General features: G+C 51.6%; 1 protein-coding gene across 4 annotated transcripts in view; it reads left to right on the forward strand.

Annotated features, from left to right (window-relative positions):
• Window positions 1-20510, forward strand: part of LOC105471888 (ficolin 2) — a 29468-nt gene extending 8958 nt beyond the window's left edge. Inside the window, exons 1-8 of one of the 4 annotated variants that reach the window (XM_011724693.2) lie at window positions 11414-11514; window positions 13070-13183; window positions 13867-13920; window positions 15959-15991; window positions 16458-16585; window positions 16993-17122; window positions 17657-17791; window positions 18390-20510. In XM_011724693.2, coding sequence (XP_011722995.2) covers window positions 11415-11514; window positions 13070-13183; window positions 13867-13920; window positions 15959-15991; window positions 16458-16585; window positions 16993-17122; window positions 17657-17791; window positions 18390-18637 — 942 coding nt within the window. In that variant the 5' untranslated portion in view covers window position 11414 and the 3' untranslated portion in view covers window positions 18638-20510. Of the gene's footprint in view, window positions 1-11413; window positions 11515-13069; window positions 13184-13866; window positions 13921-15958; window positions 15992-16457; window positions 16586-16992; window positions 17123-17656; window positions 17792-18389 lie in introns of those variants that run through there. The other 3 variants (XM_071078578.1, XM_071078579.1, XM_071078580.1) reach the window with 3 other exon arrangements.
• Window positions 20511-26246: the final 5736 nt, after the last annotated feature.

The raw sequence follows: 26246 nt of genomic DNA on the forward strand, positions 1-26246 counted from the left end.
GTGGGTGAGACGGATCTGAGACCACGGGAGAGGGAAAGGTCCTCCTCCCTCAAGCATTTCCTCTTGGAAGTAGCCGGAAGGCTGAGCCCACAAAACCGTGGGTTGCATAAGGCCTGACACCACCTGTTTTTCTCCTAGTCAGCCAAGCAGGCCCTCTCCTGGGACCAGCTGCCCTAAGCCCAGACCCAGCAGAGGATGGAGGGTTCTCCCCAGCCTCAGTCTGTCTCTCCTGGAGAGGGCTCAGACCCCTGCAGGCTCCCGTCCCCACCTCTGGAACCCAGGGCCCTCTCTGGGCCCCTGGCTTTGCTTTTGCTTCTGTTAGTCTCTCCGAGGCTTCCTTCTGCCTTTTCTCTGCTCCACTCAACTCGCCAGGTGGAAATGCTGGCAGGCCCAGTGCGGCCGCTGTGCAGATGACTCTTCTCAACCTGTGACCTACAGGGACCCATAAGCCTCTAGCAGAGGCCTCGAGGGGCTGAGGCCCGCAGGGGAGGGTGTGCGGAGCATGGAGGAGCCTTGGCTCCTGCTCTCAGGTGCTCCTGGTGCAGGTGAGGGCTATGTGATCACGGAACAGGCCCCTCAGATGGGCACCGCACTGTTCCTGAGCTCCTGCTGTCTGCAAGCACCCATAGACTGCATAAGGGGCACAGACAGCTGCAGGAGGTGGGGGGCCCACAAATTCCTGTTGTTAGGGGGCTTCACATGGGGTAGGTTTGCCCCATGCCTGGGAGGATGAATCGGATCTGACTCTGGTGGTCCTTCTGTCTACTCTTGGACTCCCCCCGCGGACAGCTCCTGGACTAGGCAGGGTTCCTCTGCCCAAGGGACATCCTGGCCTGAAGGAGTTAATGTGGAGGTGGCTGGTGGCACCTGGCAAACCCCGTGCCGTGGGACACTGGATGCCGGCTTCCCCGAGTTCTTCTGGCCGCAGCTCCGTGTGGGAGACAGCGGCCGCCAGCACATTGTCCCCGCTGAGGCAGCAGGTCTCGCAGCCCCACGGCTGTGACTCCGTTGCCTGGAGCCCTTGTCCACCCGGCCCTAGTGTGGGTGCAGGGGTCCGTGGCTCACTGGGAGGGCTGAGTATAGACCTGGGAATGGCAAGGGCCAGGGGGTGCCCAGAAATTCCCAGCCCCAGCCTTCACCCTGGGGGTCCTGACGCCTGCCACTCCCTGCCACTCCACCACCTGGCCTGAGTTCAGCTGCGCCCCTGGGGGGTGCCGAGCCCACGTTACCTCCGTGGAGGGAGGCCGTGCCTGAGTAGCAGCAATGAGCGTTCTCGGGGGTGCCCTGGGTGCCTCCCGTACGGAGCCCCAAGCAGCCACGGTGAGCAAGGGGGACCCCACCCTGAGCACAGAGCCCGGCCCCGCGGGGGGACAGCCAACCCACCGCTGATCGCACAGCTGCTGTGCTGTGATAAAGGAAGGGGGACTCGGAGAGCACGGTGTGAGCCCCCAGACTCTGAGTCATCACAGATGCTCCCAGGGGAGGGGAGAGGACGCTGAGCCCCAGAGGAGGGAGAAGTATCAGGACGAAGGTGGGGTGGGAGGGAGGCGGGAGGGAAGCTGGCAGAAGGCAGCTTGTGCGCTTGGAGCCTCCTCCCTTAAGTGGGTCAGAATCCTCACTGCACAGGGCTCCTCCAGCACCAGAACTGGGCTCGGTGGTGCCCTCTCTCCATTCCCCACCCAAAGGCGCTGCCCTCTGACCCCGGAGCCGGGTGACCCCGTTCCCACTGCGGCCGACATGGTTTTTTAGTTTCCTTGCCCAAAGCGTGTTTTATTTTCTAATATGCCTTGTATTTTTATGTATTTATTTGAGCACTACGAAAGACCCTGAGTGGGCAGGCCTGGGTTTTATTACGGTTGCCCCTCTTCTACAATTTACTCAGAACGTGTGATCCGAATCAGGCAGGACCGTATTCCTTGTCCAACCCGGTGTTCAGCTCTGAGGACTGGTGGAACGGGTTGTCTCTGCTATGGATTCCCACAGCTTGGCCTCTGAGTGTGGTTCTCATGGCGTGTGGTTTCTGGGATCGCTGACCGCATCCTGGTCTGGGGGCCACTGTCTGGGCCATCCCTGTGTCCTCCTGCTTGGCAGTTTGATGGGGGGCACGTGCCTGGCATCTCGAGGGTCCCACTCGCCGGGTCACCTCGTCATCCTGACCAAGAAAAGGGCAGGAAGTAGAGAGGAGTGGGGCAGCGCTGTGCTGCTGCTGCGTGCTCATTCCCCTGTGATCGCATGCTGAGCCCACACCCACTCCTCTGTTCTTCGCCTCTCTCTGGCTCTGGGGCCCCAGACCCTCTGGGACCAGGGAGCTGTGCAGAGTGGGCACTGGGCTCCCTGCCCGGCCCCTCCCGAGCTCCTTCTGGAACCCAGTGCCAAGAGGGAGGATGTGGGTCTGTGGGCAGGTGGAGGACTGTGATGGGCAGGAGTCCTGGCTGCCCCTCGCCTGAAACGAAAGGCCCCCGAGAGCCATCAGAAAGCTTATGCTCTGGGTCCCGTAGGAGTTTCTTTTCTAAGAGCCTACAGGGGTGTACTTGACGTTGAATAAGCTACAAGGCTTTGAAGTGTACAACTTGAGTCGCTTGACAGAGGATGCACCCGTGAAACCAGCACCACAGTTGAGACAAGGAACAGATCTATCACCCCCAGACGCTTCCTCATTGCAATTCCAGCCCCATCCGGCCCCACTCGTTGTGTCCCCAGGCAATGTCTGCACTTGTCTCTGTCACTACAGCTTGTTTTCCTAAGACATTTTATGAGTGAAATCATATCCTATCCACTCTCTGCTGCCTGTCTTCCTCTCCTTGGCAGACCTATATTAAGGGTCATGATGTTGTGCTGTGCACAGCGGTTCGTTTCCTTTCACTGCAGAGTCATACTCTGTGTGTGGATGGACCACAGCTGTGTATCCATTCCGGTGTTGATGGACATTTAGGTTTCTTCCAGCTGGGGCCACGACAAACCGGGCTGCTATGAACCTCTGTGCACAGGTCTTTGTGTAGATATATGGTTTCATTTCTCCTGGGTTAATGTCCAGGCTTGGAAATTGTTGGATTGTCCAGTAGGTATATTAGTCCGTTCTCACACTGCTCATAAAGACATACCCAAGACAGGGTAATTTATAAAGGAAAGAGGTTTAGTGGACTCACAGTTCCACATGACTGGGGAGACCTCGCAATCATGGCAGAAGGCAAAGGGGGAACAAAGTCACGTCTTGCCTGGCAGCAGGCAAGAGAGATCGTGTGCAGGGAAACTCCCCTTTATAAAACCATCAGATCTCGTGAGACTTGTTCACCGTCACCAGAACAGCACAAGAAAGACCCGCCCTCGTGATTCAATTACTTCCCACCATGTCCTTCCCACATGGGAATTATGGGAGCTACAATTTGAGATTTGGGTGGGGATACAGCCAAACCATATCAGCAGGTATGTTTTTAGCTTTTTGTGAAATTGCAAAGCGGTTTTCCTAAAAGGCTGCCCTGCTTCGTCCAGCAGTGCGAGAGAGGCTGGTCTTCCACATCCTTGTCCGCACTGGGTATTGTCAGTCTTTTCAGGTTGAGCCATTTTCACAGGGGTGTGGTGACGTCTCATCACGTTTTGTTTCCATTTTCCTTATGACTAATGATGTCGAGCATCTTTTCATAGGCTTATTTGCTATATATCCATAGATCTTCTTCAGTGAAGCATCCTTTCACATCGTGTGCCTGTTTTCCTAATTCGAGGGTTAGTTTTGTTTTTACTGAGTTTGAAGAGTTCTCTCTGTGTTCTGAGTACTACTCCTTTATCAACTGTATGTGATGCATGAGAGCCTATTGCTGCTGTAAGATAATTACCACAAGCTTAGAGGCTTACAATCACACAAAATTATTATTCTACAGTTGTGGAAGTTAGAAGCCTAAAATCAAGTTGTCGATAGGGCTGGGTTCCTTCTGGAGGCTTCTGAGGAGAATCTGCTTCATTGACTTTCCCAGCTTTTAGAGACTGCTGCATGATAACTCATGGCCCCTCCCTTCATCTGCAAAGAGTGTGGCTCCAACCTTGGCTTCTGTCCTCATTGCCTCCTTTTCCTCCCTGACCCTAACTCTACTGTTCCCCATTTAGAAGGACCCTTGAGATTACATCAGGCCCACTCAGAGAAGCCAGGATCATCTCCCCGGGTCACGACCCTTCATCTCATCTGCATTTTGCCACGTATGGTCGATGGGCTTTGGGGCCATTCTTCAGCCTGCAACATACAATTTGCAAATATATTCTCTGAGTCTGTGGCTAGGAAGAGTCGATGATGTTAAGCTGCCTATTCTCCTGAAATTGATCTGCAGATGCAATGCAGTCTAAATGAAAATCCCAGCAGCCCTGTTTTTGTACAAATCGAAGTTGATTCTTCAATTTGTACAAAAGTAGGGCTGCTAGGATTTTCATTTGAACTATGGCTTTCTTTTTATTCCCTTAACACAGCCTTTCAAATGGCAGAACTTTTTTTTTTTCTTGAGATAGGATATTGCTCTGTCACCCAGGCTGGAGTGCTGTGGCTCAATCTTGGTTCACTGTAACCTCCACCTCCCAGGTTCAAGTGATGCTCATGCCTCAGCTTCCCAAGTAGCTGGCATTACAGGTGTTTGCCACCACACTCAGTTAATTTTTTGTAGTTTAAGTAGAAATGGGGTTTCACCATGTTGGCCAGTCTGGTCTCAAACTCTTGGCCTCAAGTGATCTGCCCACTTCGGCCTCCCAAAGTCCTGGGAGTATAGTCAGGAGCCACTGTGCCCAGCCCAAACAATAGAATATTTTAATTTTGATACAATCCATTAATCAATATTTTGCTTTTGGAGATTATGCTTTTAGTATCCTTTCCAAGAAATCATTGCCTAATTCCAATGTTTTCTTCTGGAAGTTTTGTCTTTTCTATTTCCCACTGAGGGCTATGATCTATTTCAAATTCATTTTTCTACATAGTGTGAGGTAGGGATCAATGTTCTTTTTGTTACATATTCAATTAGTCCACAACCACTTATTGAAAAGTCTAGCTTTTCTCCACTACATTTCCTTTGTGCTTTTATCAAATATCAATTTCCACATCCATGTAGGTCTATTTCTAAAATCTCTATTCTGTTTCATTGTTCTATTTGTCTGCCTTTACATCCAAACAACCACTTTCTTGATAGTGTTGCTTTATAATAATTCTCAAAATTAGGTAGTATTGACCCCTCAAATTTATTTATTTATTTATTTAAGATGTTTTGGTATGCTACATCCTGTGTTTTTCCATATAAATTTTACAACCAACTTTAGTTTGCATTTAAGAAGCTGCTGGGATTTTTGTTTGGCCTGTGTTGCATCTGCAGATCAATATGGGGAGATTAGGCAGCTAAACATTATTGAATCTTCCTATCCATGACCTCAGTATAATCTCTCATTTACTTAGATCTTTAATTTTTTCCAACAATATCTTGTAGTTTTCTGAATAGGTCTTACACATATTTTGTTGGATTTATCCATAAGTATTTTATATTTTCAATGCCATGGTAAATGGTGTTTTAATTAATTTCTGATTATTCATTAGTGATTTGAAAAAAAAACAATGGATTTTATATATTGAAGTTATATACTCCAACCTTACTAAACTCACTTTGTACTTCTAGTAGAGTTTTCACAGATTTGATCAGATTTTCTACAGAATCATGTCATGTGTTAAATACAAAAAGACGGTTTACTTCTTCCTTTCCTAACATGCATGACTTTTTTTTCTTGCCAGTGACACTGACCTCTAGTACCTTGCTGAGGACCTCAGCACCTTGCTGAGTAGAAATGGTGGGAGTGGACGCCTTCTCTTGCTCTTGGCTGTTCTAATTGCATTCATTCCATCTTGTACCATTCAACGTGATGTGAACTGTGGGGTTTTTTGTGGATGCCCTTGAGCAAGCTTCCTTCCATGGTAGACAGTCCCCAGGGCATCCCCCAGGATCCTTACATCTCATTGCTCACAGCCTTGTCTGGTCCCCACCAGCCCCCACCCTCCTTGAGTGTAGAGAGAATCTGTGATTTGCTTCTAACCAACAGAGTACGGCAAAGAGGAAGCTGTGCATGTGATTATGTGCACGTGATTATTGCATAAGATGGTATCTCCCATCTTGCTGGTCTTGCTGGAGTCTCTCACTCCCTTGTTGGTTTTGAGGGAGGAAGTGACCATTTGGGGAACCCCATGGGACAGGAATTGTGGGTAGTCTTTAGGAATAAAGGGCATCTTCCAACCAAAAACCAGCAAGAAAATGGATCCCTCAATTCCTATTAATACAATGACAAGGGTTTGCAGTCTGCCCCTCAACTGAACGAGCTTAAAAACAGACCACTCCCCAGGTGAACCACAGATAAGATTATAGCCCTGTCTCATACCTCGATTGTTGCTTTTGAGATCTTAGCAGAGGACCCCACTAAACTGTGCATGGACTCCTGACCCACAAAAACTATGAGATAATAAACAGGTGTTCTTTTAAGCTGCTAATATGTGGTAATTCTTTACACAATGATAGAAAATGAATACTTCCTATTCTTTATTTTTGGAGAGCCTTTTTTCATCTAGAATGGATGAAAATGTTCAAATCTTTTTCTGTTTCTTTTGAGATTATCATATATCATTTTTAATTTGGTAAGATAGAGAATTACATTGATTTTCAAGTGGTAAACAAACATCCTATTCCTGGGCAAAACCTCACTTGCTCATGATACATTATTTTCATAGACGGGTTCAGTTTGCCAAAATTTTGCTTACAATTGTGGTATCTATGTTCATGAGGGCTATCAGTCTATAGTTACTTTTTTCTTGCAATGATTTCTATATACTTTTGCTATTGGAGAAACGCTGGCCTCATAGAATGAGTGATGAAGTAGTTGCAACCTTCTGATTTTCAGAAAGAATGTGGGAAGGATTGTTATTATCTCTTCCTTAAATATTTGGTGGATTTCATAAGTGATGCTGTCTGGGCCTGGAGATTTTTTTTGCTGGGCTGTCTATTCTGCAGACTGTCTATTTCTTCGTGGACTCTCTTGTCTGTTCCATTGGTCTATATGTCTACCTTCACATCAGTACCACATTATCCTGATAAACTTCTTTATAATAAAAATAAAGGCTTAACTACAATTTCAATTTATTTTATATGTATGGTTTTGTTTTGTTTTGTTTTGTTGTGAAATAGAGTTTCTCTCTTGTCACTTGGGCTGGAGTGCAATGGCGTGATCTTGGCTCACCACAACCTTCGCCTCCTGGGTTCAAGCGATTCTCCTGCCTCAACCTCCTGAGTAGCGGAGATTACAGGTGCCCACCACCACACCAGCTAATTATTGTATTTTTAGTAGAGACAGGGTTTCGTCACGTTGGCCAGGCTGGTCTCAAACTCCTGACTTCAGGTGATCTACCCGCCTCGACCTCCCAAAGTGCTGGGATTACAAGCATGAGCCACCACCCCAGTTGTTCGACTTATGTATTTCTTGAGTGACTTTGGTGGTTCAAAGAAATTGTCAATTTCATTTCTGCTGTTGAATATATTGGTGCTAAAGTGTTTTAATATCCCCTTATATTCCTAATAGTTGTAGAAGATGTAGTGAGGTCATCGATCTCTTCCTAATAGTGATATTTTGCATTCTCTCTCTTATTTCTCTTTTCTTCAGTCTGACTAGAGGTTTATAAATTTTATTTACCTTCTCAAAGAATTGGCTTCAGGTTGTATTGATTTTCTGCTTTTTTTCATTATTATTCATTCTCTTCTTTCTACTTCAGATTTAATTTACTCTTGTTTTTCTAGTCTTGAAATGGAAGCAGAGGCTGTTAACCTGAGGCCTTTCTTCCTTTTTAGTGGGCATTTTACACTGTAATTTGCCTCCCAAGGAGTGCTTTAGGAACACCATGCAAACTGTATTTTACTGCCTTTTTGTTTTTATTCAATTCAAAATTCTTTCTAATTTCTCCTTTGGCCTCTTCTGTTGCCTATATCTTATTTAGAAGAATGTTATTTAGTATCCAAATATTTGGGAGGATTTTCTAGACACACTTCTTTTCTTGATTTCTAATTAATTCCATTGTTGTCAGAGAACACACTTTGCATGGCTGGAATCTGTAGAAAGTTGTGATTTCAGTGGCCACGTTAGAATTTGTAGTAAATCTCTTTCCACTATCACAGTTTACCTTCTGGAAACATGAAGCCACTGCTGTCTGCTACAAGAGTCTCATGGCCGCGTTCTCCATTTCTCTCCTCCTGGCCTTTGTGAGAAGGTAGTCACGTTAGAGACCTCACAGACAGGATCCATGCCTGCCTGGTCCGTCTCCTGTGCACAGCATCACCTGCCCTAGAACAGCTGGCAACCTGAGGGTGGAGACCTGGGCTCAGGCACAGAAGTAGCTTGTGTGGGAGGGAAACTTCTGGAAGGGGGATGTGATGGTTACTACTGAGTGTCAACTTGATTGGATTGAAAGATGCAAAGTACTGATCCTGAGTGTTTCTGAGAGGATGTTGCCAAAGGAGATGAACATTTGAGTCCGTGGGCTGGGGAAGGCAGACCCACCCTGAGTCTGGTGGGCACCATCTCATCGGCTGCCAGTAATAAAAAGCAGGCAGAAAAATATGAAAAAGTGAGATGGGCCTAGCTTCTCAGCCTACATCTTTCTTCCGTGCTGGATGTTTCCTGCCCTCGAACATCAGACTCCGAGTTCTTTAGTTTTGAGACTCAGATTGGCTTTCCTTGCTCCTCAGCTTGCAGACAGCCTATTGTGATCCTATAATTTAATACTTAATAGACTCCTCTTTATATATACCTATCCTATTAGTTCCATCCCTCTAAAATAATCCTGATTAACACAGGGGGGTAGAAAAGGCCCTGGGGTGGGACCTGAGGAGCTGGGGCTGGATGCCGGCTCAGCCATGGACTGGCCATGTGCCTTGTAGGACCTTCTGCCTTTCTCCGGGCCTCAGCCTCCTCGCCTGTAACGAGTGACGTGACCTCTGGAAGCACCCCCCACCAACATTTATACTGGTGCCTGTGAGGGCTTTGGTTTTTGTATGTTATCATTTGTGGGCAATTTTGAGTTCACCGAAGACTTTTCAGGTCTTCCTTTGTTTTCTAAAACGAATTCAAATTTAATTATTTCCGTTTATTAAAAATCATACTCTAGGGCTGGGCACGGTGGCTCACACCTGTAATCCCAATGCTTAGGGAGGCCAGGGTGGGTGGATCACCTGAGGTCGGGAGTTCGAGACCAGCCTGACCAACATGGAGAAACCCCGTCTCTGTTAAAAATACAAAAAGTAGCCAGGCATGGTGGTGCATGCCTGTAATCCCAGCTACTCAGGAGGCTGAGGCAGGAGAATCGCTTGAACCTGGGAGGTGGAGGTTGTGGTGAGCCGAGATCACACCATTGCACTCCAGCCTGGGCAACAAGAGTGAAACTCTATCTCAAAAAAAAAAAAAAAAAAAAAAAAAAAAATTGCACTTTAAAAGCTGCATTCTGCCTTCATTTTTAAAGTGTGACTTATAAATCTTATTATTCTATCTTTTTAATAACCACGTATAAGGAACCTGTGAATAATTCCTGGTCCATTCCCTAACTTAGCTAACTAAACACCTTCAAACATTGTTACTGCATTTATACATTTAATATACCCACATTCATCCTTTAGTACCTTGTCTAACTTTAAAAAATTCTTCTGAATATGAACTGTTAGAAATGTAATCGTTTAAATTCACCATGTGATAAACTCAGAGTTCCAATAAACGGATTCAATAGTTTATATGAATTCAGTTATGAATTCAGTAAGGTTTCTGCATAAATGCACTCTGTCAAATCAATTACTCAAGTGACCATTTTCTGTTGAAGTTACCCTGTACCCACTCCAATAGGCCAAATTCTCTTGATTATTACAAGTACTTTAAACAGCATATTTTTTAGATTTCTGAACACTAAAATATTAATATAATGTCTTTGAGCTTTTAAAGCCTTCTAGACTTAATTATAAGTCATCCAGGCTTGAAAGATGCTTCTATTAAGAAGGACAAATAGCATGCAGTAAAGGAACTTGCCTAAGGACCTGAAATTTTGGCTGCTGGGGTTTCACTGGGCAGCTCCGGGGACCTGGCTCCTCTGCAGGTGACTTCAGGACTTTGAGGAAGACACTTCCAAGCCATCTTCCCCGGTTCCATATCTGCACCTCCATGAGCCTGTGTCTTCCCCAGGTTCATCCCTGGACCTCATCTGTATCTGGCATAGCCTTAAGTCTTGAGAGGTCTGCCCTAAACACCATGGAACCCGAGGGGGGGGTCTTAACTAGTCATAATCTCAGGACCACACATCTCCATGGGCATTGAAGGAATATCCGATGGGATTTTGTTTCTTGCATGACTTTGCTGGGCTTCTACTGATCTTGCTAAGGGAGGAGGCACCCCGGCATCCCGATGGCGGCAGGTAGCAGGGTGCGGTGGTGGTAATGGGAGGTGCAGTGCCGGTTCTGTCTCTGGGGACTTTAAGTATACGGCCTCTGGGGCCCCACCTGCTACTGTCTCTAACCTGGCTCAGTCCCAGGTGAGAGTGCACCTTCAGGCCAGTTCTTCTCCAAAAGGTGAATACAACCACTGATGTCCACAGCCATCCTACAGGTGGGATGCCTGGCCTCAGGGCTCAGGCGGTTCCCTGGGCCCTAGGAGTGAAATTCGCCTCCTCTCATCCTCCCTACAGGCTAAGCCCCCGCATTCACCCTCAAGGTCTTCCCCTCAGACGTGCACCTGGGTCATAGTCCCCCAGGCTCCCCACCCTTCTGTCCTTTCCCTCCTGTGTGTGTGCCACTGTGCTCTACCTACTGCCCCAGGAAACAGTGAACACACACAGGCATTTTCCTCTCCTTTTCACCCTGGCAGGCTGCCTGGACCTCATAGTGGCAGTTTCCAAGCCTCCTGAGGAACGTCCCAAGTCTGCTCATGGCATGGTGAGGGTTACTATGTAAGGCCCACACCAGTGGTCCATGACCAGCTCCGGCCACGAGGACTCTAGGTATTTGGATAAGGGCGAGAGACCTCTCTGAAGCAGAACGTCTTTAGCAAACCTTCCTTGTTCCCCATTCTCAGCTCATGGTGTCATCTGCTCAAAGCCCAACAAAGGTGGGAGGATGGGCCTGGGCTTTGCGCAAGGCCACAAGCAAGTCAGCCTGTTCCCTGGAAAGAGACCGTCCCCCTGCAGGGATGAGAGTCCCCATGGTATCCCCAAGGAGCGGGAGGAAGGGAGCAGCCCTGGAGATGATCTCGCACCTCCTGCTGGCGTCACCAAGCCCATGGAGAGGAAGCGGCTGTCACTCGGAAGATGAGAAATTGGAGTCTGAGGGAGGCCGGCTCCTCCAGCCCTATAAGAGCGCAGGGACCTCTTGAAGCAAAGACCAGAAGAGATGGAGCTGGACAGAGCTGTGAGGGTCCTGGGCCCTGCCACCCTGCTGCTCACTTTCCTGGGCTTGGCCTGGGCTGTCCAGGCGGCAGACACCTGTCCAGGTAAGGGCACTCCAGGGCCTCTTGTTGGAAACTTCTCGTCCCTGAAAGCTGGCAGCTTCGTGATTGGTGGCTTCCTGGCTTCCAGGCCTTGCACCAGGCCATGTGGTGCATCGTCCAGCAAAACAGCAGCTCTGCACACCTCATCTTATGGGAACAAATGCAGAGGCCCTGAATGGATGTGGCATCTCAGAAATGGGGCTTCTTCTGCTTGCCGTCCCATAATGGAAACCGAGGCAGGTTTCCACCCTCCCTGGGCCACATGTCCCTCTCTAAGCGTAAAAAGTGCAGTCACGGTGTTGTGTGGGGAGGGGGGGCTTGTGGTGCCAGCTGGACAAACACCAGTCAGATATTCTGCCATGATCACCATCACAGAGAGACAAGGTGTCAGGCAGGGATGAGCAACCAGCACTGTGGGACCTTTCCGTCCAGCACCTGCTGGGCTCTGGAGATGACATTTCCCATGGTGTCCCTGATGTGGCACAATAAAGGTGGCATTGTCCCCATGAGTTCTGGACCTCCTTCGGGGCTCCCAAGAGGACACTGCGGTGCCAAACCATGGGCTTCAATGCATGGGAGGGCAGGTTGAAAATGCAGGTCCTGGAGTCAGGTCCTGACTTCATCCACCTGAGGCTGGGATGGAGGGTCAGGAATTGTGACGCTCCCGATGCTTGCAGAGATCCGTGTCGGGATTTCTGGAACGCATGCGAGACACAGAGATCTGGGGTGTGCTGTGGCTGGCATCACATTCAAGAAGCAGTCAGTGGAGTGAAGTGTGACACAGGCCAGCAACAGCAGAAATTCGCTTGGAAACTCCTGCTGGCTCGTTGTGGAGTGGTGGGGTTAGGGTGGCCTTATCTTCTTCCTTAAACACTTCTAGAGTTTCTAAATGATCAAATAATAGCCCGTGTTATTTTCATAACACACTAACTTGAATTTGAGTTATCTAAAAACAACAAAGCTGCATTCCAGTTCTAGTTTGGCACCAACTTGTTCTGTGTCCTTGAAGGACGCCTCCCTCTGTGGAGGAACGAGGTGGACCCACAGGAGCCCATCCATTCTCAGATCTGTTCCAAAATCAGGCGTGGGAGTCGCGATGGTAGCCCTCACTCCCTGTCCTTCTCACCCGATATTGATTACAGAACAGACGAGATTAGGATGCTACCCTAAATGGTAGGAGCTGAAATGAACCTGCACCCCTAGGTAGGTAAGGAAACAGAGGCTCAGAGGGGTTAAGGGACTTGTTTCAGGACACACAGTACTGAGGAAGTAAGGCTTGCCTTCGGGCAGGGTAGCCTCCAAGGCCAGGGTTCTGCCCCAAATCACCTTCCTGCCTGACCAGTGCCCGAGAGGTGAGGACAGACCAAGTGGCCACCAGAGCAGGAAAACCTCCTTTCCAGGTGACCCTCCAGCTGAGGGAGGTGGCTGTGGCTATAGCCATCTGCCCAGTCCTGATGTCACCAAGGTGGCAGGTGCCTTTCAGTTGAGTGGTGTGTCTGTGGCTCAGTGGAGTCTTCAGGCCCAGGTGACACTAAATGGCCACCTGTGTTTTTTGCAGAGGTGAAGGTGGTGGGCCTGGAGGGCTCTGACAAGCTCACCATTCTCCGAGGCTGCCCGGGGCTGCCCGGGGCCCCTGGGCCCAAGGGAGAGGCAGGCACCAATGGAAACAGAGGTAGGTGCGGGCTGCATCAGGAGGCCAGGCATGGCGGGGGGCACTGGCTCTTGCTCTTTTTGAAATTAGATGCTGAGTTGGGCACCCCCCAACCCCATGGTTCCTGGATCGAGAGCCTGGGTCGGGTCCCTGCTACAGCCAGGAGCAGAGCTGACTTCTAGGGCCCAACAGGGTTCTGAAATGGAGGGAGCATCTTTCTTAACTATTTCATGAGCTCACATTTGGACACGCTTTTGTAGCTCTGTCTCCTAGTCCTTGATTCAATTCCAGCTTTGCTCGGCCACCAGCACAACTTCTAAGTTCTATGTCCCTCCGCCTTCCCACCTCAACCCGGAGGCCACGACGCTCTTCTCCGCCTGTCTCAGATGAGGAAACTGGGGCTCAAAGAGTCCAGGGATTTCCCTCTGTTCTCACACTTGGAAAGAAAAGAGCCAGGATTCCACCCATGGTTTCTGGATTTCCAGCTCCTGGCCCCTGAGTGAACAGGAGAGCCCCGTGAGGCCTGGGTCCTGGGTCTAGAACCTTCTGGTGCAGGATGGGCAAGCCCGGGCGGGGCCACAGTCACATCGTAGCAGGAGCAGGGTCATGGTCAAGATTGGAAATGGCAGCCGCCAGCTCCAGGGTGGGCCCTCTGATCCTGGGCCGGGGAGTTTTGCTCAAGGCAGTCTCTTTGGAAATTGCAGGAGAACGCGGCCCCCCTGGACCTCCTGGGAAGGCAGGACCACCTGGGTCCAAGGGTAAGGAGGGGACAAGAGTGAGGAGGGGCTTTGAGGCTCTTCCAGACCCAGCTGCAGAGGAATGTGGGCGGGCCTTCTGAGGCTGCCACGCTGTCCTCCGGCACTGTCCTCCGGCACTGTCCTCCGACGCTGTCCTCCGACGCTGTTCTCCGACGCTGTCCTCCGACGCTGTCCTCCGGCGCTGTCCTCCGACACTGTCCTCCGACACTCCGGCACTGTCCTCCGGCACTGTCCTCCGACACTGTCCTCCGGCACTGTCCTCCGGCACTGTCCTCTGCTCTGGCACTGTTCTCCGGCACTGTTCTCCGGCACTGTCCTCCGGCACTGTCCTCTGCTCTGGCACTGTTCTCCGGCACTGTTCTCCGGCACTGTCCTCCGACACTTGTCCTCCGACACTGTTCTCCGACACTGTCCTCCGGCGGGAGCCAACGCCTGCCCAGGCAGGGCTCCTGGGGCTCAGTCCAGGGCAGGGTCATCAGTATGGGAGCTGGTTCTCAATATGTGTGGGGGAGGGTCTCAGTTTGGGGGAGTGGGGTCCTCAGTATGGGAGCTGGTTCTCAATGTATGTGTGGGAGGGTCTCAGTTTGGGGGAGTGGGGTCCTCAGTATGGGAGCTGGTTCTCAATATGTGTGGGGGAGGGTCTCAGTTTGGGGGAGTGGGGTCCTCAGTGTGGGAGCTGGTTCTCAATGTGTGTGTGTGGGGGGTCTCAGTTTGGGGGAGTGGGGTCCTCAGTGTGGGAGCTGGTTCTCAATGTGTGTGTGTGGGGGGTCTCAGTTTGGGGGAGTGGGGTCCTCAGTGTGGGAGCTGGTTCTCAATGTGTGTGTGTGGGGGGTCTCAGTTTGGGGGAGTGGGGTCCTCAGTGTGGGAGCTGGTTCTCAATGTGTGTGTGTGGGGGGTCTCAGTTTGGGGGAGTGGGGTCCTCAGTGTGGGAGCTGGGTTCTCAGTGTCGGAAGAGGGGTTCTTGGGGGTGTAGGGAGAGGTTCTTGGGGTGCGTGTTGGGGGAGGGGTTCCTGGTGGGCCGGTTGTGGGGAGGTGTTATCAGCGTGGAGGGAGGAGCTGTCAGTATGGGGGAGAGATTCTGGGATGGGGAGAGGTTCTGATTATTGGGGGAGGGACTTGCAGTGTGGGGAGGGGTTCTTAGTGGGGGGCTGTCTGTATGGGGGAAGAGGTTCTCAGGTAGGGGAAGGTTTTCAATGCAGGAGCATCTGCCCTGAGGGTGGGTCTGAGGCCCAATCCTGTTCCTCTAAAGTGGAAATGGTCTTGGGATGGGAGTGTCTGCTCACTCCTCTGAGACCCACTCAATCCTGGCCTCTGTCCCCTGAGCACGAGACCCTGTCTTGTCCCCTCCTCCTGACTCTGCTCAAAAACCAGGATCAACCCCAGATGGCTTGGAGAACCATGCCAACAAGCTCCAAATACAGAATTACTAGAAATTCTCTGCTTGAAAACAAAGAATTTCCTGATATATTTTCTTGAGGAATATTTTGAAGAATCAGGGAAATATGCAGTCGGAAATTGAAGCTCCCTTTACTCACTCACCTTTACCCACAGACCTATTCAGGATAAGACCACCCTACACTCACCAAACCCCAGGCTCAGTCATGGGTTGTGTCTAAACGTAAAATATGCAGGGTTGGTGCCCAGACCCCAAACAACCCTACCCCCATCATATCACCGTGTCCACCAAGATGGGCTGTTTGCAGGCCTTGGGACCTCGAGAGAACCCTGAAGATCCAGGCTCCCTCTACTTGGCATGTGGAGACCTCAGCAGTCTCTGGAATGGTGGCGTCTCCTTCCCCAGGGACCTCCGAAAGGGGTGCATATGGTGGAGGGGCCAGTGTAGGTAACCCTCGAGGGAAAGAAAAATTTGGTCAACAGAAGCAGGGTCAGGGACTCTTTGATTGGACCCATACCATCTCCTCCTGGGGAGGCCCAGAAAATGGTCTCCACTTTCCACGCAGTGTCCGTGGACCAGTGGGGGCTGAAGGGCTCTGATTTCCAAACTGTGACACGTGTGTCCTCTCTCATCCACGAACAGGAGCACCTGGGGAGCCCCAGCCGTGCCTGACAGGTGACTGGCCATCCCCACTTGCCCCCACGGCTTGTGGCTGCTCTTGTCTGGAAGTTCAGGGTCAGACGACGCCACTGCCGGAATGAAGTGACAAATAGGAACAAAAGAAAATGGTTGCTTGCCCGTTTCCTTGTCCTCTAATTATTCAAGGAAGTGACAAATATTGTCCAGACAACTTACATACATTTCATGGCAATTTTCTCCTATCTTCTAATCTACCCCAGAAGGCCGGGAGCCCAGGAGCCGAAGGTGGGGGTGACACTGGGAGGTGGGAGGGTCAGGCCGACTGGGTGTGGCCATCACAGCTGTGTGGCCCTGGGGGCCGTGTCTCTCTCTAGGCCTCAGAGTTCTGCTCTGTTCATACAGACGCCTATGGCCCTGCTCCTCCCTCCTGGGCTTCCCTCCCACTGCCCCTGCCCTGCCCAAGGCCCCTGTCCTGCAGCCACTGCCTGGGTTCTCTTCTCAGGCCCACGCACCTGCAAGGACCTGCTAGACCGAGGGCACTTCCTGAGCGGCTGGCACACCATCTACCTGCCTGACTGCCGGCCCCTGACTGTGCTCTGTGACATGGACACGGACGGAGGGGGCTGGACCGTGAGTGGGAGACTGAGGGGCCCTGGGCAGAGGTGGTCAGCCTGGGAGACCCGGAGTCCAGGCTGCACACCTGGCCGGAGAACACACTCTGGAATTCTCTATTCCCCTGGTCGGGGACAGAGATGATGGGGGAGGTGACCCGTGGGTAAAAGTCCAGGCCGTGGGGGAGGCTGGGAGGGGCCTGGTGCTCTCCTGCTGTGTGGCTTGGGGCTTGTTGCCTCCCCTCTCTGAGCCCCCATTTCCTCCTTCATCCCGTGGGATCTGTGAGGAGACCAGGTGGGCGTGCTGGGGACCCCAGCCTGCGACGCTCTGCCAACTACAAATGCTGCTCCTCTGGAGGGCGGGTGCCCTGTGCTGTGGGACGTCAGCCTGCCCCGCCTGGCTCCCGTCCCCTGGCTCCTCCACAGGTTTTCCAGCGGAGGGTGGACGGCTCCGTGGACTTCTACCGGGACTGGGCCGCGTACAAGCAGGGCTTTGGCAGTTGGCTGGGGGAGTTCTGGCTGGGGAACGACAACATCCACGCCCTGACCGCCCAGGGTAGGGCCGCTGCTGGGGCTTGGGGGTCAGGGGGCCCTGAATGGGGGTGCCCCTGCCCCTTAGGCCTGGGCTGCCTGGAACATAAGCGCCTCTTGGCCCACAGGGGAGTGGGCCCTGAGCATACTCAGGGTGGCACTGGGACCTCCGAGGGCTGCGTCCCCTGCCGCAGGCTCTGGTGGCATCAGGACAGGAGAGGGTAGAGCTCTGGGCTGAAAGCCTCTTCTGGTCTTGGCCCCACTAGCATCTCAGACCCTGAGAGTGGGAAGGAAGGACACAGCGGCCCCATAGTGGAGTTTGGGCCCAACCCCAACTCTGCCTCTAATCCGCTAGGATTTGGGAGTCAAGAGTCTCGCCCTGTTGCTCAGCTCACCCTGCCGGGTCAGAGCTACACAGGCCCTGGGGAAGCTGCGGTGCTCTCCGCCCTCTGCCTCCATGGAGTCCAGACCTCCTTCCAGGCTCTGCCCCAGATCCCCAGCTCCCATGTCTAAAGGTAGAGGGTCCTTCTGCTGGGACCCTGAAACCTTCCTGTAACAGGAACCAGCGAGCTCCGTGTAGACCTGGTGGACTTTGAGGACAACCACCAGTTTGCTAAGTACAGATCATTCAAGGTGGCCGACGAGAAGGAGAAGTACAATCTGGTCCTGGGGGCCTTTGTGGAGGGCAGTGCGGGTGAGTGTCTGCTTGGGGTTGTGCGGCCTGGGCTTCTGAGGGGGTTTGGGAAGTGGAGAGAGCGTGCTCAGTGTCCTGGCGGTCTGCGGAAGACGCCTCACCTCTGAGCCGGTTTGTCCGTCTCTACATGCAGACACTAATGTCTGCGCTCTGTGTAGCGTGGGGGGTCACGGGACACATCAGCGCGTGACTGCAGAAACCCCAGCAAGGACATCCGGTAGGAAGGAAATCTCTGTAGAGCAGGGACCTATGCACATGACAGCAGCTGACATCTCTGTGGGGTGTGGCTGGAAGGGGTCTGCCATGGTGGAATCCAGAGTAGAGAATGATGATCCCGACCCCTGCCTCCTGTTCTTCTGTGAAATAAAATAGTGCACATTCGGTGGCAGGGCTAGACCTAAAGACAAATTGCCAAGACCACTGCCGACAGCAGGGTAGTATTCACTGGAGTCACGGATTGCACTTTTTGGATTGTGCAGTGCACAACCTGATTAACCATACATGGAGGACACACCAGGCCAGGCTTCAGGTATAAAGACTTATACTGCCTATAACGATGTTACTGCCTGTAATGATGCTCACATTTCCTCCTGCACAGGTGATTCCCTGACATCCCACAACAACCACTCCTTCTCCACCAAAGACCAGGACAATGACCTTAGCACCGGAAATTGTGCTGTGATGTATCAGGGAGCTTGGTGGTATAGAACCTGCCATGTGTCAAACCTGAATGGTCGCTACCTCAGGGGGGCTCACGACAGCTTTGCAAATGGCATCAACTGGAAGTCGGGGAAAGGATACAATTACAGCTACAAGGTGTCAGAGATGAAGGTGCGACCTGCCTAGCCCAGGCCGGCCTCAGGGTCAGGACGCCTCCACACACAGTTGGTGGGGGGTAGGGTTGGGAGCTTGGCCCTAGGGTTTGTAAAAGAAACACATGTCGTGATTCTAAATTGCGTTTGTCTTGCTGTGCGGAAGAGGTTCAAATCCTGCTCTGTTTCCACAATCGGCCCTTCCAGATTTGTGACATTAACTCACCTCAAACCTCTGTCTTTCCTTGGCAACAAGTAAGAATGTGTTTCTGACCATGCCAGCAGGAAACTTCCTTAAGAGCAAATACAAGACTTTGACGCTATGATGGGCTCAGAGTGCAGCCCTGCTCTGGTCCCTGGGCAGGCTAAATGCCTTCCTGGGGCTCGACCATCTGGGCTTCTCTGTGAGCTGGATGGTGGGGAAGTGAGAAGGCGCATTGGAGAGGAGGTTTCTCCTGCACTCAGAGATGCTGTTGCCTGTCCAAGGCCCCCAGCCTCCCAGCCGCAGCTCTGCCCACTCACCCCCATCACCCAGGCTTCCTGTCGCCCGCTCTGTTGGGTATTCGTGGGACCTGCTCGCTACTTCCTCACAAGCCACAGCAAGAGTGTGCCTGTGACTCCCTCATCAAAATGGAGAGAGTGGTTATACAAGGCAGGTGCGAGGGACCCGAGCACTCCTGAGAAGGGAAGAATCCTCCTTTTGGCCATGAGCGTCCAGCCCAAAGCTGTCCTGCAGCTGAGCCCAGTGCAGTTAGAATCAGAAAGCCAAGGGTCCTTCCACCTGCTTCTCTCAGGCAAGCCGCCTGCAAGACAGCAAAGTGTATTAGTGCAGCAGCTTGTGTCTGCTGAGGACGGCACCTGGCCTTCTCCTCTCGCCACCTCCTGGTCTTCCTGAGGACCCATCCCCTGTCCCCAGTCCCTGGCCAGCTCAGCCCGATGAGGCTTTTGGAGGCTCCACATCCCGGCATCAGCCAGTGCTGACCCTTGTCCGCCTGTTTGGGCCCCTGATCCCTCTCATAACAGCCCTGCCCTTGTCCTATACCCTCTACTCAGAGAGGATCCAGGCACGTCCAAGGAGGCCATGATCCCTCCCTGAGCGTTTTAATGTGGGCCCCCTCCTTCCCCTACAAGGGTCCCTCCTGGGTCTTAGCTGGTCTAAGCCCCACGCAAGTCATGGGGAGGGCTGAGTGTCTGGGACTTCTGGGGGGATGTGCACCATTTCCTCTGAGTTCCTGGAGGGTGTGCACCATGAAGATCGGGATGCAGCTCTGGCCTCACCCTCTGTAAGCCATCCCCACCTTCCCTCCTCACTCTGGGTTCAAGGCCTGGGATGAGCCAGGACAGGGGGAAGCAGGGACAGCCCTGGGCATGGCCCTTCCTTCCTGGGCCAGCAGGAGGGGGCCACACCACCCACCCAGGGGGCTGACCCGTCCTCAGTACAGAAACTAGCAAGCTGTCAAACCTGAGGGTTTATAACTAAATGATGGGGTGCTGCCCCAGGAAATTACACCCAGACATCTCTTTTCTCATAGACCTGGGTCTCTAGCTTTTAAACAGGATGACACATCATTGACAGGTACTGACTTTACATGCATTGTAGCCTCACACTTCAGCCATTCACTGCTAGGCAGTCTTCTAGGGCAGCAAAGAGCTCAGCCACACACCCCGGGCCAGTCAGGATGAGACCTCCCCTCAGAGGGGAGGGGACTCCCCTCAGCGCCATCCACCCCCCATTCTGGGCATTTCAATCTCCAATAGGAGACTGAAATGAGGAAAACATGCACCTCACTCAACTGTAAAGGGAGGAACTTGGAATTCCTCTCAAATCTTGACCCTCGAGTTCTAGAAACGGGGTCCTCTCTGGAATCTATGATGGCATTATTCTGGAAGGCAAAAATAAAGCTATTAAATAAAGAAATATTTTTAGCCTGACAAGCCAGAGATTTTTTAAAATATTGTTTTTAAAATTTTCTTAATTGAGAGAGGAGCTAAAAAGTAACTTTTTCTAAATATTTAATGTAGCTTTGCTATACTTTATAAATACTCTCAAACTTCGGGGATTTGTTGGGATAAGAAAAAGTACTTATTAAAATGCAGTCAGTATGTCAGGGGGCTTGTGTGGTTAGCACAGCACAGGGAGGTCATGGAGGCGTGTGTAATTAACCTAATGTCACATAAACATATTTGCATGACACGTGCATCACATGTGCATATGTGTGTATGCGTGCACCTGCGGGGCCTCTGGGAGGTGTAACTGAGGCAGGCATCAGAAGGGCTCTGTAGGACCAGCTGGCACTGGGCGAGTGCCTGGAGCTGCAGGTGCCTGCTTCTCCGATCTCCCGAGAGACCTGCCTCCTGCATGTCACCAGTGCTGCCTCGGGGTGTCTGTCTCCCTCCAGAGCAGGGGGCTGAGCCAGGTTGGGGCCTGAGCCAAGGTCAAGAGTGTCCCCAGGACTGGGCTGTCCCTGTCCCTCTGCTGGGGACCACTGCTGGGCTGTCCCTGTCCCTCTGCTGGAGACCGGCGCCTCCCTTCCTGATTTTCAGAGGTCTCAGGCCTCTGCTGTCGGGAGGGCTGGAAGAAGGGACAGCACCTGGCAGTGGGCCTGTGCCCACTAGACCCTAGATTCTTAACTCTAACTGTGGTTTCTGTGGTCAGGCTGGGGGTGATGCAGGCATTCGAGCCAGACTCCATCTTGAATAGGGGCTGAGTGAAATGAGGCTGAGACCTGCTGGGCTGCAGTCCTAGGAGGTTAGGCATTCTTAGTCACAGGAGGCTGGTAGGATGGGTATCACAAGATACAGGTCATAAAGACCCTGTTGATAAAACAGGATGCAGGAAAGAAGGCGGCCAAATCCTACCAAAACCAAGATGGTGACAAAAGTGACCTCTGGTCATCCTCACTGCTCACCATATGTTAATTATAATGCATTCACATGTTGAAAGACACTCCCATGACAGTTTGCAAACACCATGGCAACTTCCGGAACTTACCATGTATAGTCTGAAAAAGGGAGGGACCCTCAGTTCCCTGCCCCTTTCTTGGAAAACTCATGAAAGATCCACCCCTTGTTTAGTATGTAATCAAGAAATAACTATAAAAATAGCCAGTTACCAGTCCTCAGAGCTTCTCTGCCTATGGAGTAGCCGTTCTTTTGTTTCTTTACTTCTCTAATAAACTTGCTTTTACTTGATGAACTTGCCCCAAATTCTTTCTTGTGGGAGGTCCAAGAACCCTCTCTTGGAGTCTGGATAAGGATGCTTGTTTTCCCCAAAGCTGTGAAGCCTTGCTTTGTCTGGAGTAACTGATATTGAAACCGCCACTGTAAATTAGGACTGAGACAATGAAAGAGATCTGACTTAACCAACTCCATCTTGCTTCTAACCTCCAAGCTGTCCTTGTTCATTCCTAGGCATAGGCTGAACTAACTTTGTGAAGAACTTAGTTTATAGTTAAAAACAAAGATGGTAATAGCCCTTTCTCAAAACCTCCTTCTTGCCTGGGGACTAGACTGCTTTTGTAGGACTAACAAATTAGCCACAAGATTAGAAATTATGGTTTAGGCGTCATGCAGCTGGAGGCTACAAGATTCTGACCCTCCCTAAACTGCTCCTAAAGTCAGTGCTTGAGGTATTTTGTAGACCCTGCAGTTGATGGCTCAGCTGGCACCACCCAGATTGATAAACTGGCTCATTTGATCTTGTGGCACCACCCAGGATCTGACTCAGTGCAAGAAGACAGTGGGGACTCCCTATGATTTCATCTCTGACCAATCAGCACACTCGGTTCATTGGCTTCCCTCTAACCCTGACCAATCAGCACTCCTGGCTCATTGGCTTCCCCCCAACCCTGACCAATCAGCACTCCTGGCTCATTGGCTTCCCCCCAACCCTGACCAATCAGCACTCCTGGCTCATTGGCTTTCTCCCCACCTACGAAGTAGTCCTTAAAAACTCTGATTCCTGAATGCTCGGGGAGACTGATTTGGTAATAATGAAACTCTAGTCAGGTATCCTGCACGGCCGCTCTGTGTGAATTACTCTTTCTCTATTCCAATTCCCCTGCATTGATAAATTGGCTCTGTCTGGGCAGCAGGGAAGGCGAACCCATTGGGTGGTTGCAACATCAGGAGGGCCCCGTCCTTAGGATGAGAAAGGAACCCGCCCTGCAGGGCTGGAACCCCATGTATCAGGAAGGTGAAGCGGTGTTCCCAGAAAGCTCCTCTGCAGGAGAGAGGGCCATTTAACAAATCCAGGTCCAGGGCAGTCCTGCACCTCCAAGGACTCTCTCCATGAAGGTGTGATGCCCTCTGGGAATGGGGGCACACCCTGACCCTTCCCTGGGATCATCATTCTCCATGCTGCCCCTGCTACACCTGCTCCCAGACCTCACTGTCACTCACCTTCACCTCTCCAGAATCTCTGGTTTCTGGTTTTGTCTTCCCTGTGCTCTGCCTCCTGTGGAACTTAGGACCCTTCCATCCCGCACCCAGAGACTTTCAGCCCTTGGGCAATGGAATTGCTGCAGCCTGATCCCCACCTCGCTTCCCGTCCAGTCTTCAGGAGGAACCGACCGAGTCTGGGGCTCTGTGAGGCCTCCTGGCCTTGGTGCTGGTGGCTCTGCCTGGTGCCCTTTGGTCCCTAGTCCTGTTCAGCTGTTGGTACGTGTTTACGGAGACATTGGCCACACGGCATTATGTGTGGTTTGCGCTCCCAGGCAGGGTCTCAGAGTAGAACTTGCCTCATTCAATAGCAAAGTCTCGTCATTTCAGCTGGTGAAGTGCAGTGGCATTTTGCCCTCAGAGACTTGCACTGTGTGGTCTTGATCAGTGACCTGACTTCTCTGAACCTCCCTTCTCGCGTGACATGGAATGACAGGGTAGATTTGAAGGACCCGGGGAGTAAGAAGAATGTGCTCCCACCCCGGGTTTGCAATGTGCACAGCATCACCCACCTGGCCCAGCTGCCAGTCCTCCTCCTACAGGACTACCTGCCCAGCTGACAGCCCTTGTCTGTGAGGCCTCCCCTGGACGCAGGAGCCCTTGGCTATAGGTCTCTGTTGTGGGCTCCAGCCCTGCCTGGCCTGCCCCCAACACCTCCTGTCACCTGCCTCTCTCCTTGGGCTGAGTCCAGGCTATTCTGTTGAGGGTATTGGGAGCTGTGCCCTGGCATAGGAGTGGCAGGCAGGGATTGACTCTGTTGTGTATCCAGACCTGGGAGAGGAGGACGGAGCCACCTGATGTGGGCCGGGCTCCAGCAAAGGCCTCCCTCCCTGCTGCCCACACGAGCCAGGGCGGGCTCCCTGAGGTCAGCGCAGAGGCCAGGCTGCCTGCCTTTATTGCCTTCAGAATCTGCTTGAGGGAGAACTGGCTCTCTTCTTCTCTCTTTCCTGGCCTGAGGGACACTGTCTCCCTCCAATAAGCTGATCGTTGGGAGCTGTGACTGACAGGCGCCCAAACCTTGAAACCAGGTGGTTCTTGCCTCCATCGACCCAAACCCCCGTGTTTCCTGCCCTTTCCCTTCCCTTCACCATGGGTTTCTGAGTTCTTCCAATGCCTCCATGCCTTAAGCGCAATTTATAAAAAAAGAACCGGGAAAGGGCCATCTTGTGGATTCCAGGAAAGGGCCGTCTTGTGGATTCCAGGCTCAGCTGCCTCTAGGCAGGGCGTGATGTTGCTCACCAAAGGTGGGATGTGATTTTAGGCTGCATTCACAAAGACCTGACATCTAGAACAAGGAAGATGCCATACTCGCCTCTGCATAGGTCACTCCACACCTGTGCCCTGGGTTCTAAGTTTTGCACTTTACAGCAACCTAGGTGGAAACACTGCTGGGGAATGAGTGGAGAGCTGGAAACAGCATTCTGGGAAGTGGCTGAAGGCAAGTGGGGAGTAACAGGCAGAAAACATGGCCTGCTGCAGAGCATGAACTGTGCATCGTGGGAGGTGACCCCACACTAGGAGGACATCACTGTTCCAGGCTCCTGGGCATGGAGGGTCCCTCCCATCTCTTTGTCCCCAGCCTCTCTGGGTGTCTGTTCTTGTCCATTTATTCCTCTGTGTCCTAGGCTTCTTTCCTCTCGCAGTAGCCCATAGTCAGAAAGAGTGGGGTGGCCAACTTGTCCCAGTGAGCCTGGGCCTGCCCAGTTCTGGCACTGAGCATCCCATCTCCTGGAAAAGCCCCAACCACCAGGATGATAGGTTGTCCTAAGAGGAGTCTCAGTGACCCCAGTCAGATGCAACAGGTGAAAAATCCCCAAAACCCTGGATGCCCTATCCTCAAGGTCAGGGAAGACACAGAGTTCAGGACACCTGCCTGACTGACCTTCACCTTCTCTTTTCTTCACCAGAATGACACTAATCACTTAGTGAAGAAAGACTAAGCCAAGCCCTTCTCCCACTACCCCCATGGAACATCTGCTAGGTGCCCAGCCCTGTCTGGAGTACAGGGCAGTGAATTCCTGCTCTGAAGGAGGCTGCCCTCTCACCAGGAGCATGAGGCCTTTTCCAAAAGCATCAGACAAACGGCCTAAATGGAAGACTCAAAGCAGTGGCTCCAGTGAGTCCTGTCCTGTTTCTTTCTTCCAGGCTCAGCCTGAAGTTCTCCTGAATCCTTAGAGGAGCCAGAACTTCCCAGTTACTTTCTCACTGCCTGTCTGACCTGAGAGAGAGAGAGTTAGGAGGCGGGACGTGACTCTGGAGGCAGGGACTTGGACACTGGATCAGATTGAGGACCAACTAAAACAGGGCCCAGGGGAAAGTAGCTTTCCGTAAGACACACCCACCAGGGTGCCATGTCAGTTTACCATTGCCACAGCAACACCCAGAAGTTACCACCCCTTTCCATGGCAATGACTTGATGACCCAGAAGTTACCATCCTTTTCCTAGAAACTTCTATATAAACCACCCTTAATTTGCATATAGTTAAAAGTGGGTTTAAGTGTGTCTGCAGAACTGTCTCTGAGCTGCTGCTCTGGGCACACTGCCTATGGGGAGCCCTGCTCTGCAAGGAGAGTACCTTGGTTACTGCTGTACATGGCCGCTTCAACAGAAGTTGCTGTTTGATGCCCCCAGCTCACCCTTGAATTCTTTCCTGGGTTAAGCCCCAATTTGGCGCTCACCTGCCCTGCATCAGATGGAGGTCCAAATTTAAGTGCAAATACAGACAGTTCACATTCCAATCCATACACAAATGGCAAACCCATGGGGAAGACGGCTGCGTCGTTACTGTACGTGCTCCCATCACTCCAGGAGCATTTCTCATTATTGTTGTTTACAAAAGGCATGCCTTGTGGCATTGAGACAGAGATGATGTTATATGTTCACCAAACCTGTTTTTCTCCCTCCTGAGGGTACAAGAAGGCTGCTTTTCTAAACCTCTCTTGCAGTTAAATGAGACTATATGATGGAGATTTAGTCAATGGGATGTTCACAGAGATTATGCAGACCCCTTTCTAAATTGGACCCCCAAACCTTCAGTCCCATGTACTGGTGGGGAACCCCAAAGCCCTCTGTAAACCTGCATTGCACCACATGGGCCCTGCATTGCAGCACAAGGGAAGATGATGACACTTGATCTTGAGGGGTTCTTTGTTATAGCAGCTATTGGTACTTACACTGACTCATGCAGAGATTGGTACCAGAA

This window comes from Macaca nemestrina, chromosome 14 (assembly GCF_043159975.1).
Source record: "Macaca nemestrina isolate mMacNem1 chromosome 14, mMacNem.hap1, whole genome shotgun sequence".
NCBI classification, from domain to species: Eukaryota; Metazoa; Chordata; class Mammalia; order Primates; family Cercopithecidae; genus Macaca; species Macaca nemestrina.